This window comes from Amblyraja radiata, chromosome 21, assembly GCF_010909765.2.
Source record: "Amblyraja radiata isolate CabotCenter1 chromosome 21, sAmbRad1.1.pri, whole genome shotgun sequence".
Lineage (NCBI taxonomy): Eukaryota > Metazoa > Chordata > Chondrichthyes > Rajiformes > Rajidae > Amblyraja > Amblyraja radiata.
This window is the reverse complement of record NC_045976.1, coordinates 37145797-37157837: the sequence shown is the minus strand read 5'-3', so window position 1 is coordinate 37157837 and position 12041 is coordinate 37145797. Positions and strand designations below refer to the sequence as shown.

Here is a 12041-nt window from a genome sequence, read left to right as displayed (position 1 = left end):
GTGAAAAAACACACCTCCAGATTCAGGAACAGTTTCTTCCCAGCTGTTATCAGGCAACTGAATCATCCTACCACAACCAGAGAGCAGTGCTGAACTACTATCTACCTCATTGGACTATCCTGGATCAGAGTTTGCTGGCTTTACCTTGCATTAAACGTTATTCCCTTATCATGTGTCGATACTGTGTAAATGGCTCAATTGCAATCATATATTGTCTTTCTGCTGACTGGATAGCACGCAACAAAAGCTTTTCACTGTACCTCGGTACAGAAAACAATAAACTAAGCTGAACTAAACTAAACTACTCTCTATTGAGAATATGCACTCTATATCTGCCCTTTTCTCTACCTATTGTATTATTGTACCCAGGTTCGATCTTGACTGCGGGTGCTGTCTGTACTGACAATGTATGTTCTCTTTGTGACCACGTGGGTTTTCTCCAGGTGCTCCGGTTTCCTCCCACATACCAAAGACATGCAGATTTGTAGGTCAATTGGCTTCTGTAAATTGTCCCGAGAGTGTAGGATAGAACTAGTGTGTAGACACAACATGCTGGAGTAACTCATGCTGGAGAGAAGGAATTGGTAACGTTTTGGGTCGAGACCCTTCTGGAACTAGTGTGTGGGTGATGTTTTGGTCCGCACAGACTTGGTGGGCTGAAGGGCCTATTTCCACGCTGTATCTCTAAAACGTGAAACATCGCCTATCCATGTTCGCCAGAGATGCTGCCAGACCCACCGAGTTACTCCAGCACTTTGTGTCTTTTTGTGTGTGTAAACCAGCACCTGCAGTTCCTTGTCCAGTGCCTTCACCTGGCTTGGTTCCAACCTCCTCCAAATTTCTCTCCCCAAACCTCTCCAACCCCGTTTATCTTTCTTTCAACCCATTTGAGACCCTCAGACTATCTTTATTTGGCACAGCACAAAATGTGTCGGATGGAACTGCAGATGCGGGTTTGTACCAAAGATAATGGACTGCAGATACTCACTGACTTACTCAATAGGCGACTTACGTACAGTAAACTCACACTTACGTAAACAAAACTCTACTCAGTACCTATGCAATCGAGGCAGTTTGTAAATTCCACAACACCGTACCATTGCCCAAGTTCACATGGGAAACAAGCCAGCAATGGCAGTGGTGTGTACCCAGAATGCCTTGGGACGCAGAAAGTGCCCAGGACTCAGCCAGACCCCTCTGAGACAGTCAATACTCCCAGTGAAGGACTCAAAGTGCTGGAATAACTCAGTGGGCCAAGCAGCATCTCTGGAGAACATGCACAGGCGTCGTTTTGGGTCGGGAACCCTTCTTCAGACTCAGTGAGTTATTTCGGGAAGGGGATGGGGATGGCGATTCCGACTTGCGTAAAATCTGACTTACGTGATGGTTTACGGAACGTAACCCTTACATAAATCAGAGAGTGCCTGCACTGATCTCTCAGTGACACCGGGCACTGGAGTAACTCAGCTGGTCCTCGTCTGAATAAGGGTTCTGACCCAATATTCTGCCTCTCCATATTCTCCAGAGATGCTGCCTGAACTTGCTGGGTTACTCCAGGATAGGCACAAAAAGCTGGAGTAACACAGCAGATCCGACAGCATCTCTGGAGAAAAGGAATAGGTGACGTTTCAGATCGAGGACCTTCGCCCGATTGAGAGTCTGAAGAAGGGTCACGACCCAAAACGTCACCTATTCCTTCTCTCCAGAGATGCTGCCTGACCCGCTCAGTTACTCCAACATTTTTTGTGTATCTTCGGTTTAAACCAGCATCTGCACTTCCTTCCTACACATTTCGAGTTACTCCAGGACTTGGCGTAGTGTTTTTCCAAACCAGCATAGAAACATAGAAATTAAATGCAGGAGTCGGCCATTCGGCCCTTCGAGCCAGCACCGCCATTCAATATGATCACGGCTGATCATCCAGAATCAGTACCCCGTTCCTACTTTCTCCCCATATCCCTCAATTCTTCTTCTTGCATATGGTGTGCACAGCCTAAATTTGTCGGACAACTTGTTCTATTTGATCTTATTTGATTGTGCACGCCGGGCTGATTGCATTCGTCGTAGGCCCTGCTTCCTGCTTTCTCCCCATATTCCTTGATTCCGATAGCCCGAAGAGCTGTATCTAACTCTCTCTTGCATCTGCAGTTCCTTGCGTCTAGTGCTCTTCTCAGTGCCTGCGAGAGCCCTACAAAGTCGGCAAGCAGAATACCGCAAGTTCCTCTCTTGTTCTCTAATTACGAGCCACTTGATGTTTTATCCAAAGCCCGGCTTGGGAAAAGATGCAGCAAGCGAGATTATTTTGCGCAAACTGGCACCTCCTTCATTCTGCCAATTGGTGGTATTGGACGTCAATAAGCTGAGTGTTTATCATCCCCTTTTGTGCGGTGGCAGCTATCAACTTTCAAATCTATGAGCCTTTGTCAGGTTTTATCGTTCAATGTGCGGATTCCATAGAGCCTGTCTCTTCAATTGTAAAGGCTGCAGCTTTCAATTAAATGCTGCTGTGTGTGGCGGGTATCACACTCACATGCGCTGTCTGAGATGTTCATTTTATACAGCGCGGCCGTGAAGAATAGCATCCTGATCTCAGATTACTCTGTCTGACCGATGGAATATTGTCAAGGTCACATTCAGTGCGGGCTTGCCTGCTGTAATTTAACACAAGTCTTTCCCAGGCACCGATACCTCAATGCTGTTACCTATAGCGTGCAGGGAGGAACTGCAGGCGCGGGTTTCAACCGAAGATAGGCACAAAAAGGCTGGAGCGACTCAGCGGGACAGGCAGCAACTCCGGGTGACGTTTCGGGTCGAGACCCTTCTTGTTGCCCAGGCGGCCAGTCTGAAGAAGGGTCTCGACCCGAAACGTCACCCATTCCTTCTCTCCAGAGATGTTGCCTGGCTTTCCCGCTGAGTTACTCCAGCTGTCACCTACAGGTTTGGGTGTGTTCTTGTGCTCGAATGTTTACGGTTCTATGTAACTAAAAATAACATTGACAAGAATGAGCATCTTGAAGGGGGAAGGAGAGGAGAGAGGTGGCAGGATCTCTAGACCAATGTTGGGCCATGTGCCAGTGTGGCTCGGTGAACACAGAGGTGAGGGGGGAACAGGGCTACAAGAGAGGTAGGGTTAGTCAGCAAATTAGTTGGTTGGAGGATCATGAAAGGAGAGGGAACTTGCAAGAGCTGCAAGTTGGCAGCAATGCAGCTGTTGAAGCAGGTTGCACTGAATCACAACAACCTGGGTGACCTTGGATGCTGTTCCGCCCATTGCATTGACAGTCATAGAGTGATATAGCATGGAAGCAGGCCCTTCAGCCCAACTTGTCCACACCTGCCAACATATCCCATCTACACTAGTCCTACCTGCCTGCGTTTGGCCCGTATCCCTCTACACCTGTCCTATCCATGTACTAAATGTTTCTTCAACCTTGCGACCGTCCCTGCCTCAACTATCTCCTCCGGCAGCTCGTTCCATACAGGCACCATCCTTTGTGTAAAAAAGATTACCCCTCGGGTTCCTATTAAATCTTTCCCCCCATCCCTTTCAACCTAGGTATGTCCTCTGGTTCTCGATTCCTCACCTCTGGGCATGAGACTCTGTGCGTCTACCCGATCTATGCTTCTCATGATTTTGCACACCTCTGTAAGATCACCCCTCATCCTCCTGGAGGGGGCTGTGGTTCTGCAGAGTTCCACAGTATACCTGTACACCCCACAGATTGTTCTCGTCATTCCTTTGTCCTTTTGCATACCTTTCATTCAGTTGTACCTCTTCATATCTCTCGTTTCCCTCTCCCCTGACTCCCAGCCTGAAGAAGGAAGGGTCTCGACCCGAAACGTCACCCATTCCTTTTCCCCCGAGATGCTGCCTGACCCGCTGAGTGACTCCAGCATTTTGTGTCTGCCTTCCTCAATCAGATGCCGCCCGAACTTTTGTGACATTTGCAACTTTGAGAGTTTCTTTCAAGCGAAAACAAGTTATTTCAGGCGGTTTCTGCCATTATCTCTGCCCTGATTCAATCAAAACCAGCCAGAAGCGAGGCTTCCTGAGTCGAACAGATTGCCAGAGACACTTTTTCCATTACGAGCCTTGCAGAAACAAGTGAAACCGAATGGTTTGCTCATCCCGAACACCTCAGTGTAACAGAGCAGTAAATTCTGCGATCGGGTTATCTCAATCTTCCATCGGTAATTCCAGATAATTCCTACAGTTGTATTACTTATTAGTGCATGAGAAGGATCTTAAAGGCACAGTGACCCAGTTTGCTGCTGGAATCGAGCTGCATCTACCACACTGAGCGTGTTCAACAGCCTCTTCCACTGTCGCAACCCCATTCATAGAAACATAGACAATAGGTGCAGGAGTCGGCCATTCAGCCCTTCGAGCCTGCACCGCCATTCAATATGACCATGGCTGATCACGGTGGCGCAGCGGTAGAGTCGCTGCCTCCCAGCGCCGGTGCCCCGGGTTCAATCCTGACTACAGTGGGACGACAGATGGCACAATGGGCTAAGTGTTCGGCTGGCAACCGGAAGGTAGCCGGTTCGAATCCCGCTTGGAGTGCATACTGTCGTTGTGTCCTTGGGCAAGACACTACACCCACCTTTGCCTGTCTGTGTGGATGTAATTATGTGAAGCACTTTGGGGTCAATGCAAGTTGACTAAAAATGTGCTATATAAATAAAGAAATTATAATTATTATTTCGGGTGCTGCCCGTACAGAGTTTGTACGTTCTCCTCGGGAGACTTCAGTTCCCCCGGGATCTTCAGTTTCCTCCCACTCTCCAAAGACGTACAGGTTTGTAAGTTAATTGGCTTTGTTATTAAATGTAAAATTGTCCCCAGTTTGTGTAGGATATTGTCAGTGTGCGGGGATCGCTGGTCGGCGCAGGCTCAATGGGCCGAAGGGCCTGTTTCCGCGCTGTATCTCTAAATTAAAAAAAAACTAAACTAGTTATCAACACAATATGGATGGAAACTGACTGACATGACTGTGAGCCAAGAGATATCTGATAGTGTTATAAGGAGTCCAATTGTTTTCCTACTGGCCTGTTTGATGAACATGTTGCAAGCACACGATAGTGTGGGAGTGCAGGAAGGAAGTGCAGATGCTGGTTTCAACCCAAGTTAGACACAAAATGCTGGAATAACTCAGCGGGACAGGCAGCGTCTCTGGAGAGAAAGATGGAGAAGGGCCATCAGTCTGAAGAAGGGTCTCGACCTGAAACGTCACCCATTCCTTCTCTCCAGAGATGCTGCCTGTCTCACTGAGTTACTCCAGCATTTTGTGTCTATCATAGAAACATAGAAAATAGGTGCAGGAGTAGGCCATTCGGCCCTTCGAGCCTGCACCGCCATTCAATATGATCATGGCTGATCATCCAACTCAGTATCCTGTACCTGCCTTCTCTCCATACCCCCTGATTCCTTTAGCCACAAGGGCCACATCTAACTCCCTCTTAAATATAGTCAATGAACTGGCCTCAACTACCTTCTGTGGCAGAGAATTCCACAGATTCACCACTCTCTGTGTGAAAATGTTTTTCTCATCTCGGTCCTAAAAGATTTCCCCCTTATCCTTAAACTGTGACCCCTTGTTCTGGACTTCCCCAACATCGGGAACAATCTTCCTGCATCTAGCCTGTCCAACCCCTTAAGAATTTTGTAAGTTTCTATAAGATCCCCCCTCAATCTTCTAAATTCTAGCGAGTACAAGCCGAGTCTATCCAGTCTTTCTTATCATAGTGTGATGGTCTCATCATAGTTTGAGGGTGTTGGAAGATAGAATAATGGAGGTGCGTATTGAAACACAAGGAAGATCTCTAATCCTTGTTGCTACCCCTACCTTCTGGGCCGATGCTCAGCGGCTCTAGAAAGGGCAGGCATTATATCTGGCAACTTTCTGACACTCCGATTACCTGTTAGATTTGAAGTGTAATCAGCCTGAGAGTATGATCATTCAGGGATTGCTGGATCCTTTAATCTGTCATGTTTTTTCAGCTTTAATTATTCATACAAGCTACAAATAAATTAACAGATTGTTTACAGGACCCTGAGCTAGCCACGGTCCCCGCTGAAGCAATGCATAATTCACCATGCAGAGCATTTAGTCTGTACAACAGAAGATGCGATCTGGGCATCGCACCAGCTGTCTCCCCCTCTCCTCCTATGTCCACACTACAGCCCAGTGCTGCAACCCATCCTAGCCACACATACACACACACACACTCAACACAACCTCACAGTAACAGTGCCGGAGTAACTCAGCGGGTCAGGCAGCACAAGGAGCAGAATTAGGCCATTCGGCCCATCGAGTCTACTCCGCCATTCAATCATGGCCATATTCAAGAGAGAGTTAGATATAACTCTTGGGGCTAACGACATCAAGGGATATGGGGAGAAAGCAGGAACGGGGTACTGATTGTGGATGATCAGCCATGATCATATTGAATGGCGGTGCAGGCTCGAAGGGCCGAATGGCCTACTCCTGCACCTATTTTCTATGTTTCTATGTTCTATCTCTCCCCCTCATCCCTGCAGCAGCTCTGGACGACATGGGTAGGCAACGTTTCTGGTTGGAACCCACCTCCATGGTAATTCTAAGAAGGGTCTGGGGTGGAACCCTCTCCAAGACAGACGTGAAGCTCACCGTTTGACCTGTTTTTACAAAATGTTAAATGGTCAGCTCGACATAGACTACAAGACCTACACCAAACCCAAACCAATTAGGAGCAGACGAGGGCATTCGATCCAATTTGTGATCCCAGCTACAAAGACAGATGTGTACAGCAATTCGTTCTTCCCCCGCACAATTAAAGCATGGAATAATCTCCACCCAACTATAGTTACCCAACCAGATGCAACTAAATTTAAAGTAGCTCTTTCTTCCCAATAACCCTTTCTGGCTTAAACCCTCCCTTCACCACCTCCAGTTTAAATTCCAGTTGGAATATTTTGGAGGACCAAGAAACCAAGAAACCAAGAAATTAAGATCCCGACCCAAAACGTCGCCCATCCATGTCTTCCAGAGATGCTTCCTGACGCACTGAGTTGCTCCAGTATCTGCAGTTCTGTGTGTCGACAACTTCAGAGAATTTCAATTGTTCTTCACTTGTTTGCTTTCACAGAAACAATCAGTTGACGCATTGATCCGCTAACATAACTCTCTGTAATAATGTTTTTAGTGTGGGAAGGAACTGCAGATGCTGGTTTACACCAAAGACAGACACAAAACGCTGGAGTAACTCAGCGGGTCAGGCAGCATCTCTGGAGAGAAGGAACTCTTCAGATTCTTCAGTCCGCAGGGGGTCTCGACCCGAAACGTCACCCATTCCTTCTCTCCAGAGATGCTGCCTGTCCCGCTGAGTTACTCCAGCATTTTGTGTCTATAATGTTTTTAAAATTTAGTTTGAGACACGGTGTGCAAAACAGGCCAATTTAGGAAGGGCCGCACAGATTACATGATGATGTCCCTTCTACCAAAGAATTTACCAGAGGAAAGGGTGCATGTTAAAAAAAATACGTCGGCACTATTTACTCTGGTGTTTTTCGCAAAGGATGGGAGATCCTTGGGCGAATCACATGTACCATATGGCAAGTGACACCTCTTCCTTGGAAGAGTTTTATTTCTGCGCATCTCCAGTTTAGGGACAATTAACACGCATCAGTTTAACAACCCATCTGACCTCAACTAGCATATCCTGTTTAGTTTAAAGATACAAAGCGGAAACAGGCCCATCAGCGATCCCCGTACACCAGCGCCATCCTACACACTATGGACAATTTACAATTTTACCGAAGCCAATTAACCTGCAAACCTGCACGTCTTTGGAGTGCAGGAGCAAACCGGATCAGACAGAGAAAACCCACGCAGGTCACAGGGAGAGCGTACAAACTCTGTACAGATAGCACCTGTTGTCAGGTTTGAAGCCGGGTTTCCCGCGCTGTGAGGCAGCAACTCCACCGCTGCCCCGCCGTGCCGTCTCTAAGTTGTGATCTGCACAAATTAAGTCACTCATCCTCCGAGGCATCCCAGTGCCCCGTGCCCTATCCCCATCCCCTCCCCCACTATTTTCCTGCCCTGGGTTGGTTTCTTCACTTACCAGCGTCTTGTAGTCTATCTGCTGCCTGATGAGTTTGTCCTCGCTCAGAGAGTAGCGGGCCTCGCCTGTAATGGAGTCGATGGGCCCCTTCTCCATCTGCTGCTTGATGGCGCAGAAAAGCATGTACAATGGCTCCCCTGCACACTCCTGTTCAACACAACACACGAGAGGTCAGCATTAGCACGGCGGCATGCACAGAAGATATGCAACTGGTAAGGCGAGAGGGGCAATGTTTTCACACAGTTTGGGTGTATGGAACGATCAGCAAGAGAAGGTAGTTGCGGCAGGTATAATAGCAGCATTTAAAAGACATCTGGACAGCTACAGGGATTGCAAAGGTTTAGAGGGAATAACATGGGCGGAAATCCCGGGGGGGGGGGGACAGGGGGGGGGTGATGTGTCCCCCCCCTGTTTTGGGAGGTGAGAGACAACCCCCCCCATGTTTTGTAATTGGCCCGTTTGCGGAGCTTTTCATCACCCGGCCCGGGGCGGCTTAAAATCGGCCGGCGGGATCTTCCACCATCCCGCGGTCAAATTGCTGCGTCGAGGCGATCGAGGCCCCCCACCGGGCGATGAAAGGCCCCGCGAACGGGCCGATTGAAGCCCCACGATTCGGGGCAGACGAAGCTGCTTTTTGCTGGAGTTCTGAGTCGGTCACCAACCAGCTCAGCCCCCGATGTTACCGTCCACAGGGCCCACGGCTGAAGCCTCCAAAGCCTCGCGCGCGCAGCGCGCAAAGAAATTGAGGGATATAGGCCATAAGCGGGAAAACCTAGGATCAGAGGGCACAGTCTTCTGTTTCTGCTAGTGTAGGATCAAAGGGCACAGCCTCAGAATAAAAGGAGGTGCCTCTAGAAAGGAGGTGAGCAAGAATTTCTTCAGCCAGAGGGAGGTGAATCTGTGGAATTCATTGCCACAGATGGCTGTGGACACCAAGTCATTAGGTATTTTTAAAGCGGAGATTAACAGATTCTTGATCGGTAAGGGTGTCAGGAGTTGTGGGGAGAAGGCAGGAGAATGGGGTTAGGAGGGTGAGATAGATCAGCCATGATTGAATGGCAGAGTAGACTTGATGGGACGAATGGCTGAAATCTACTCCAGTTCCTTGTGACCTAAAATGCTGGAGTAACTCAGCGGGGCAGGTATCATCTCTGAAGAGAAGGAATGGGTGACGTCTTGGGTTGAGACTATTCTTCAGTCTGAGAGTTTGGGGAGAGGGAAACTAGAGATATGGAAGGGTAAGATGTGAACATGACAGATCAAAGCAGAGGATGATCGAGGAAATGGTGAATGGTTCATTGTTGGCGGAGGACCTACACATGAGTCAGGCAAGGAGCAGTAGTTATCACCAGAGGATCGGGACCATGAACAATGCAGACTGAGATCTGCCAACTCAGCACTGTGTGCTCAGTCCCTTAAAGGGCTCTACTTAATTAAATGAACCACAAATGGCAGCCGCAGAGAAACAGCACAGCTAATAATAAATGAGCTCTCTCTGGGAATGTAAAATGTCATACATCTTGCCTTTTTCCTATAGCTTTCTTGCAAGCGGCTAAGTTCTAAAAAATATATATTCATTTTCCGTGTGTAGGCTTCAATAAGCAAGGCCAACATTTATAGATGGTGGGTAGTTATAGAGTTATAGATTCTTACAGCGTGCAAAGAGGCCCTTCAGCCCATCCTGCCAACATGCCCCATCTACTCTAGTCCCACCTGCCTGTGTTTGGCCCACATCCCTCTCAACCTGTTCTATCCACATACCTGTCTAAATATTTCTCAAACGATAGTCCCTGCCTTGACTACCTTCTCCGGAAGCTCGTTCCATACACCTACCTCCCTTTGTGTGAAAATGTTATCCCTCAGGTTCCTATTAAATCTTTCCCCCCTCACCTTAAAGCTATGTCCTCTAGTTCTCAGAACCAAAATTGGAAGAGACACAAGGAACATCTTGGTTAGCATGGATGAGTTGGAGTTGAAGGGCCTCTTTCCATGCTGTATGGACTCTAAGACTGTGACACAGACCAGAAACAGGCCCTTCACACACCAAGCATGTGCTGGTCTCAAGGAAAAAGAGAAAGGCCACAAAGTGCTGAGGTAACTCAACGGGTCAGGTAGCATCCCTGGTGAAAAAGGATAGGTGACGTTTTGGATCAGGACCCTTCTTCAGTCTGATTGTGAGTAGCAGGGAGAAGGTGAGGCAGGATAAAGCCTAGCAAGTGATAGGTGGATACATGCGAGGGAGTTTTGTTTAGCAGATGGATGGACAAAGGCCAGAGATGGGAAGAAGACAAAAGTCTGTCAGATACAGAGAGAAGAAACCGAAATCCCCAAAATAGAAATCTTCATTTAGTTTAGATTAGAGATACAGAGCAGAGACAGGCCCTTCGGCCCACCGAGTCCGCGCCGACCAGCGATCCCCGCACATTAACACCACCCTACACACGCTGGGGATGATTTACATTGCTACCGAGCCAATGAGCTTACAAACCCGCACATCTTTGGAGTGTGGGAGGAAACCGAAGATCACGGTCACGGGAGGAGCATACACGGGGGAGACAGCGCCCGTAGTTGGGATCGAACACGGGGTCTCTGGCGCTGTAAGGCAGCAACTTTACCGGCGCGCCACCCATTATGATTCAGTTATTTAAAGCATTAATGAGGCCACATCCAGAATACTGCGCCTACTTAAGAAGATTTGTGAAATATTTCCAAATCAGGATGTTGTGCGGGTTAGATGGGAACATCTATTCCTATTGTCCTTCCTGGTGGTAGATGAAGCCGTCAGCTACCATTGATTTTGGGGACAGTCCACACTGCAGCCATAATGTACCAATGGATGTTTAAGGTCTATCATTTTGAAATATAAAACCCAAAGACAAAGAGGTTGTAAGGTCAAGAAACAGACTCCATTTAGAACAAAAAGTGAGCCTTACCAATCGGTTCATGCATGTATCTCCAAGCCTATGTTTCCACTCAGGCAGTGAGAAACATCTTCAGGCTGCTAGTTCACAGTGAGGCCGACTGGAGGGAAAAGCTACGAGGGAAAACATAGTTTGGAAAGAATATTTGGCGAGCTTACCTTAAGGAATTTGTACAAGAGGAATGTAAACCAGTTGGTCAGCATCTTTTCTGCCACCGATTCAGTTCTAAAAAGTAAAAGAACAAAGAAAGAGAAATTTTTTTTTGGCGTTAGTGCTGAATCTTCACCAACGAAGACAACTCTTGAGGGGAATACGGAACAATGGATACAATTGCGTTGCGCTTTTAAGGTAATGAAATCTCAACACACAGGCCAGGACTGAACTCAGCAAGCTATGGCAGAAAGGCAATGACGAGTTTGGAAAAACAATCTAAATAGCACTTCAACTCCCCCTCCCATTCCCAATCTGACCTTTCTGTCCTGGGCCTCCTCCATTGCCATAGTGAGGCCCAGCGCAAATTGGAGGAACAGCCCCCCATATTTTGCTTAGGTAGTTTACACCCCAGCGGTATGAACATTGACTTCTCCAATGTGGACAAAAGTGCCGGAGAAACTCAGCGGGTGCAGCAGCATCTATGGAGCGAAGGAAATAGGCAACGTTTTGGGCCGAAACACTTCTAATTTCTCTAATTTCAGGTAGTCCTTCCTTTCTCCCTCCTTCCCCTCCCCCTTCACAGCTCTCGCACAAAGCCTACTGTCTCCGCCTCTTCCTTTCTCTTTCCCGCCGCCCCCATCCCCCCATCAGTCTGAAGAAGGGTCTTGACCCGAAATGTCGCCCTATTCCTTCTCTCCATAGATGCTGCCTCACTCGCAGAGTTACTCCAGCATTTTTTGACTACCTTCGATTTTTCCAGCATCTGCAGTTCTATCTTAAACTTAGTCAGAGATAAAAGTGCATTTTTCAAAACGTCAGGATGTCCAGAAGCACTGGAGAATCAGTGATGTACTGCGTCAA

General features: G+C 47.9%; 1 protein-coding gene across 7 annotated transcripts in view; it reads right to left on the bottom strand.

Annotated features, from left to right (window-relative positions):
• plxna4 (plexin A4) overlaps positions 1 to 12041 on the bottom strand; it is a 538927-nt gene that overhangs the window by 40798 nt on the left and 486088 nt on the right. For all 7 annotated transcript variants that reach the window (XM_033040097.1, XM_033040102.1, XM_033040100.1 and 4 more), the window contains exons 23-24: positions 11186 to 11252; positions 8107 to 8253 (exon numbers count right to left, since the gene is read on the bottom strand). In XM_033040097.1, the coding sequence (XP_032895988.1) occupies positions 8107 to 8253; positions 11186 to 11252 (214 nt within the window). The remainder of the gene's footprint in view (positions 1 to 8106; positions 8254 to 11185; positions 11253 to 12041) is intronic.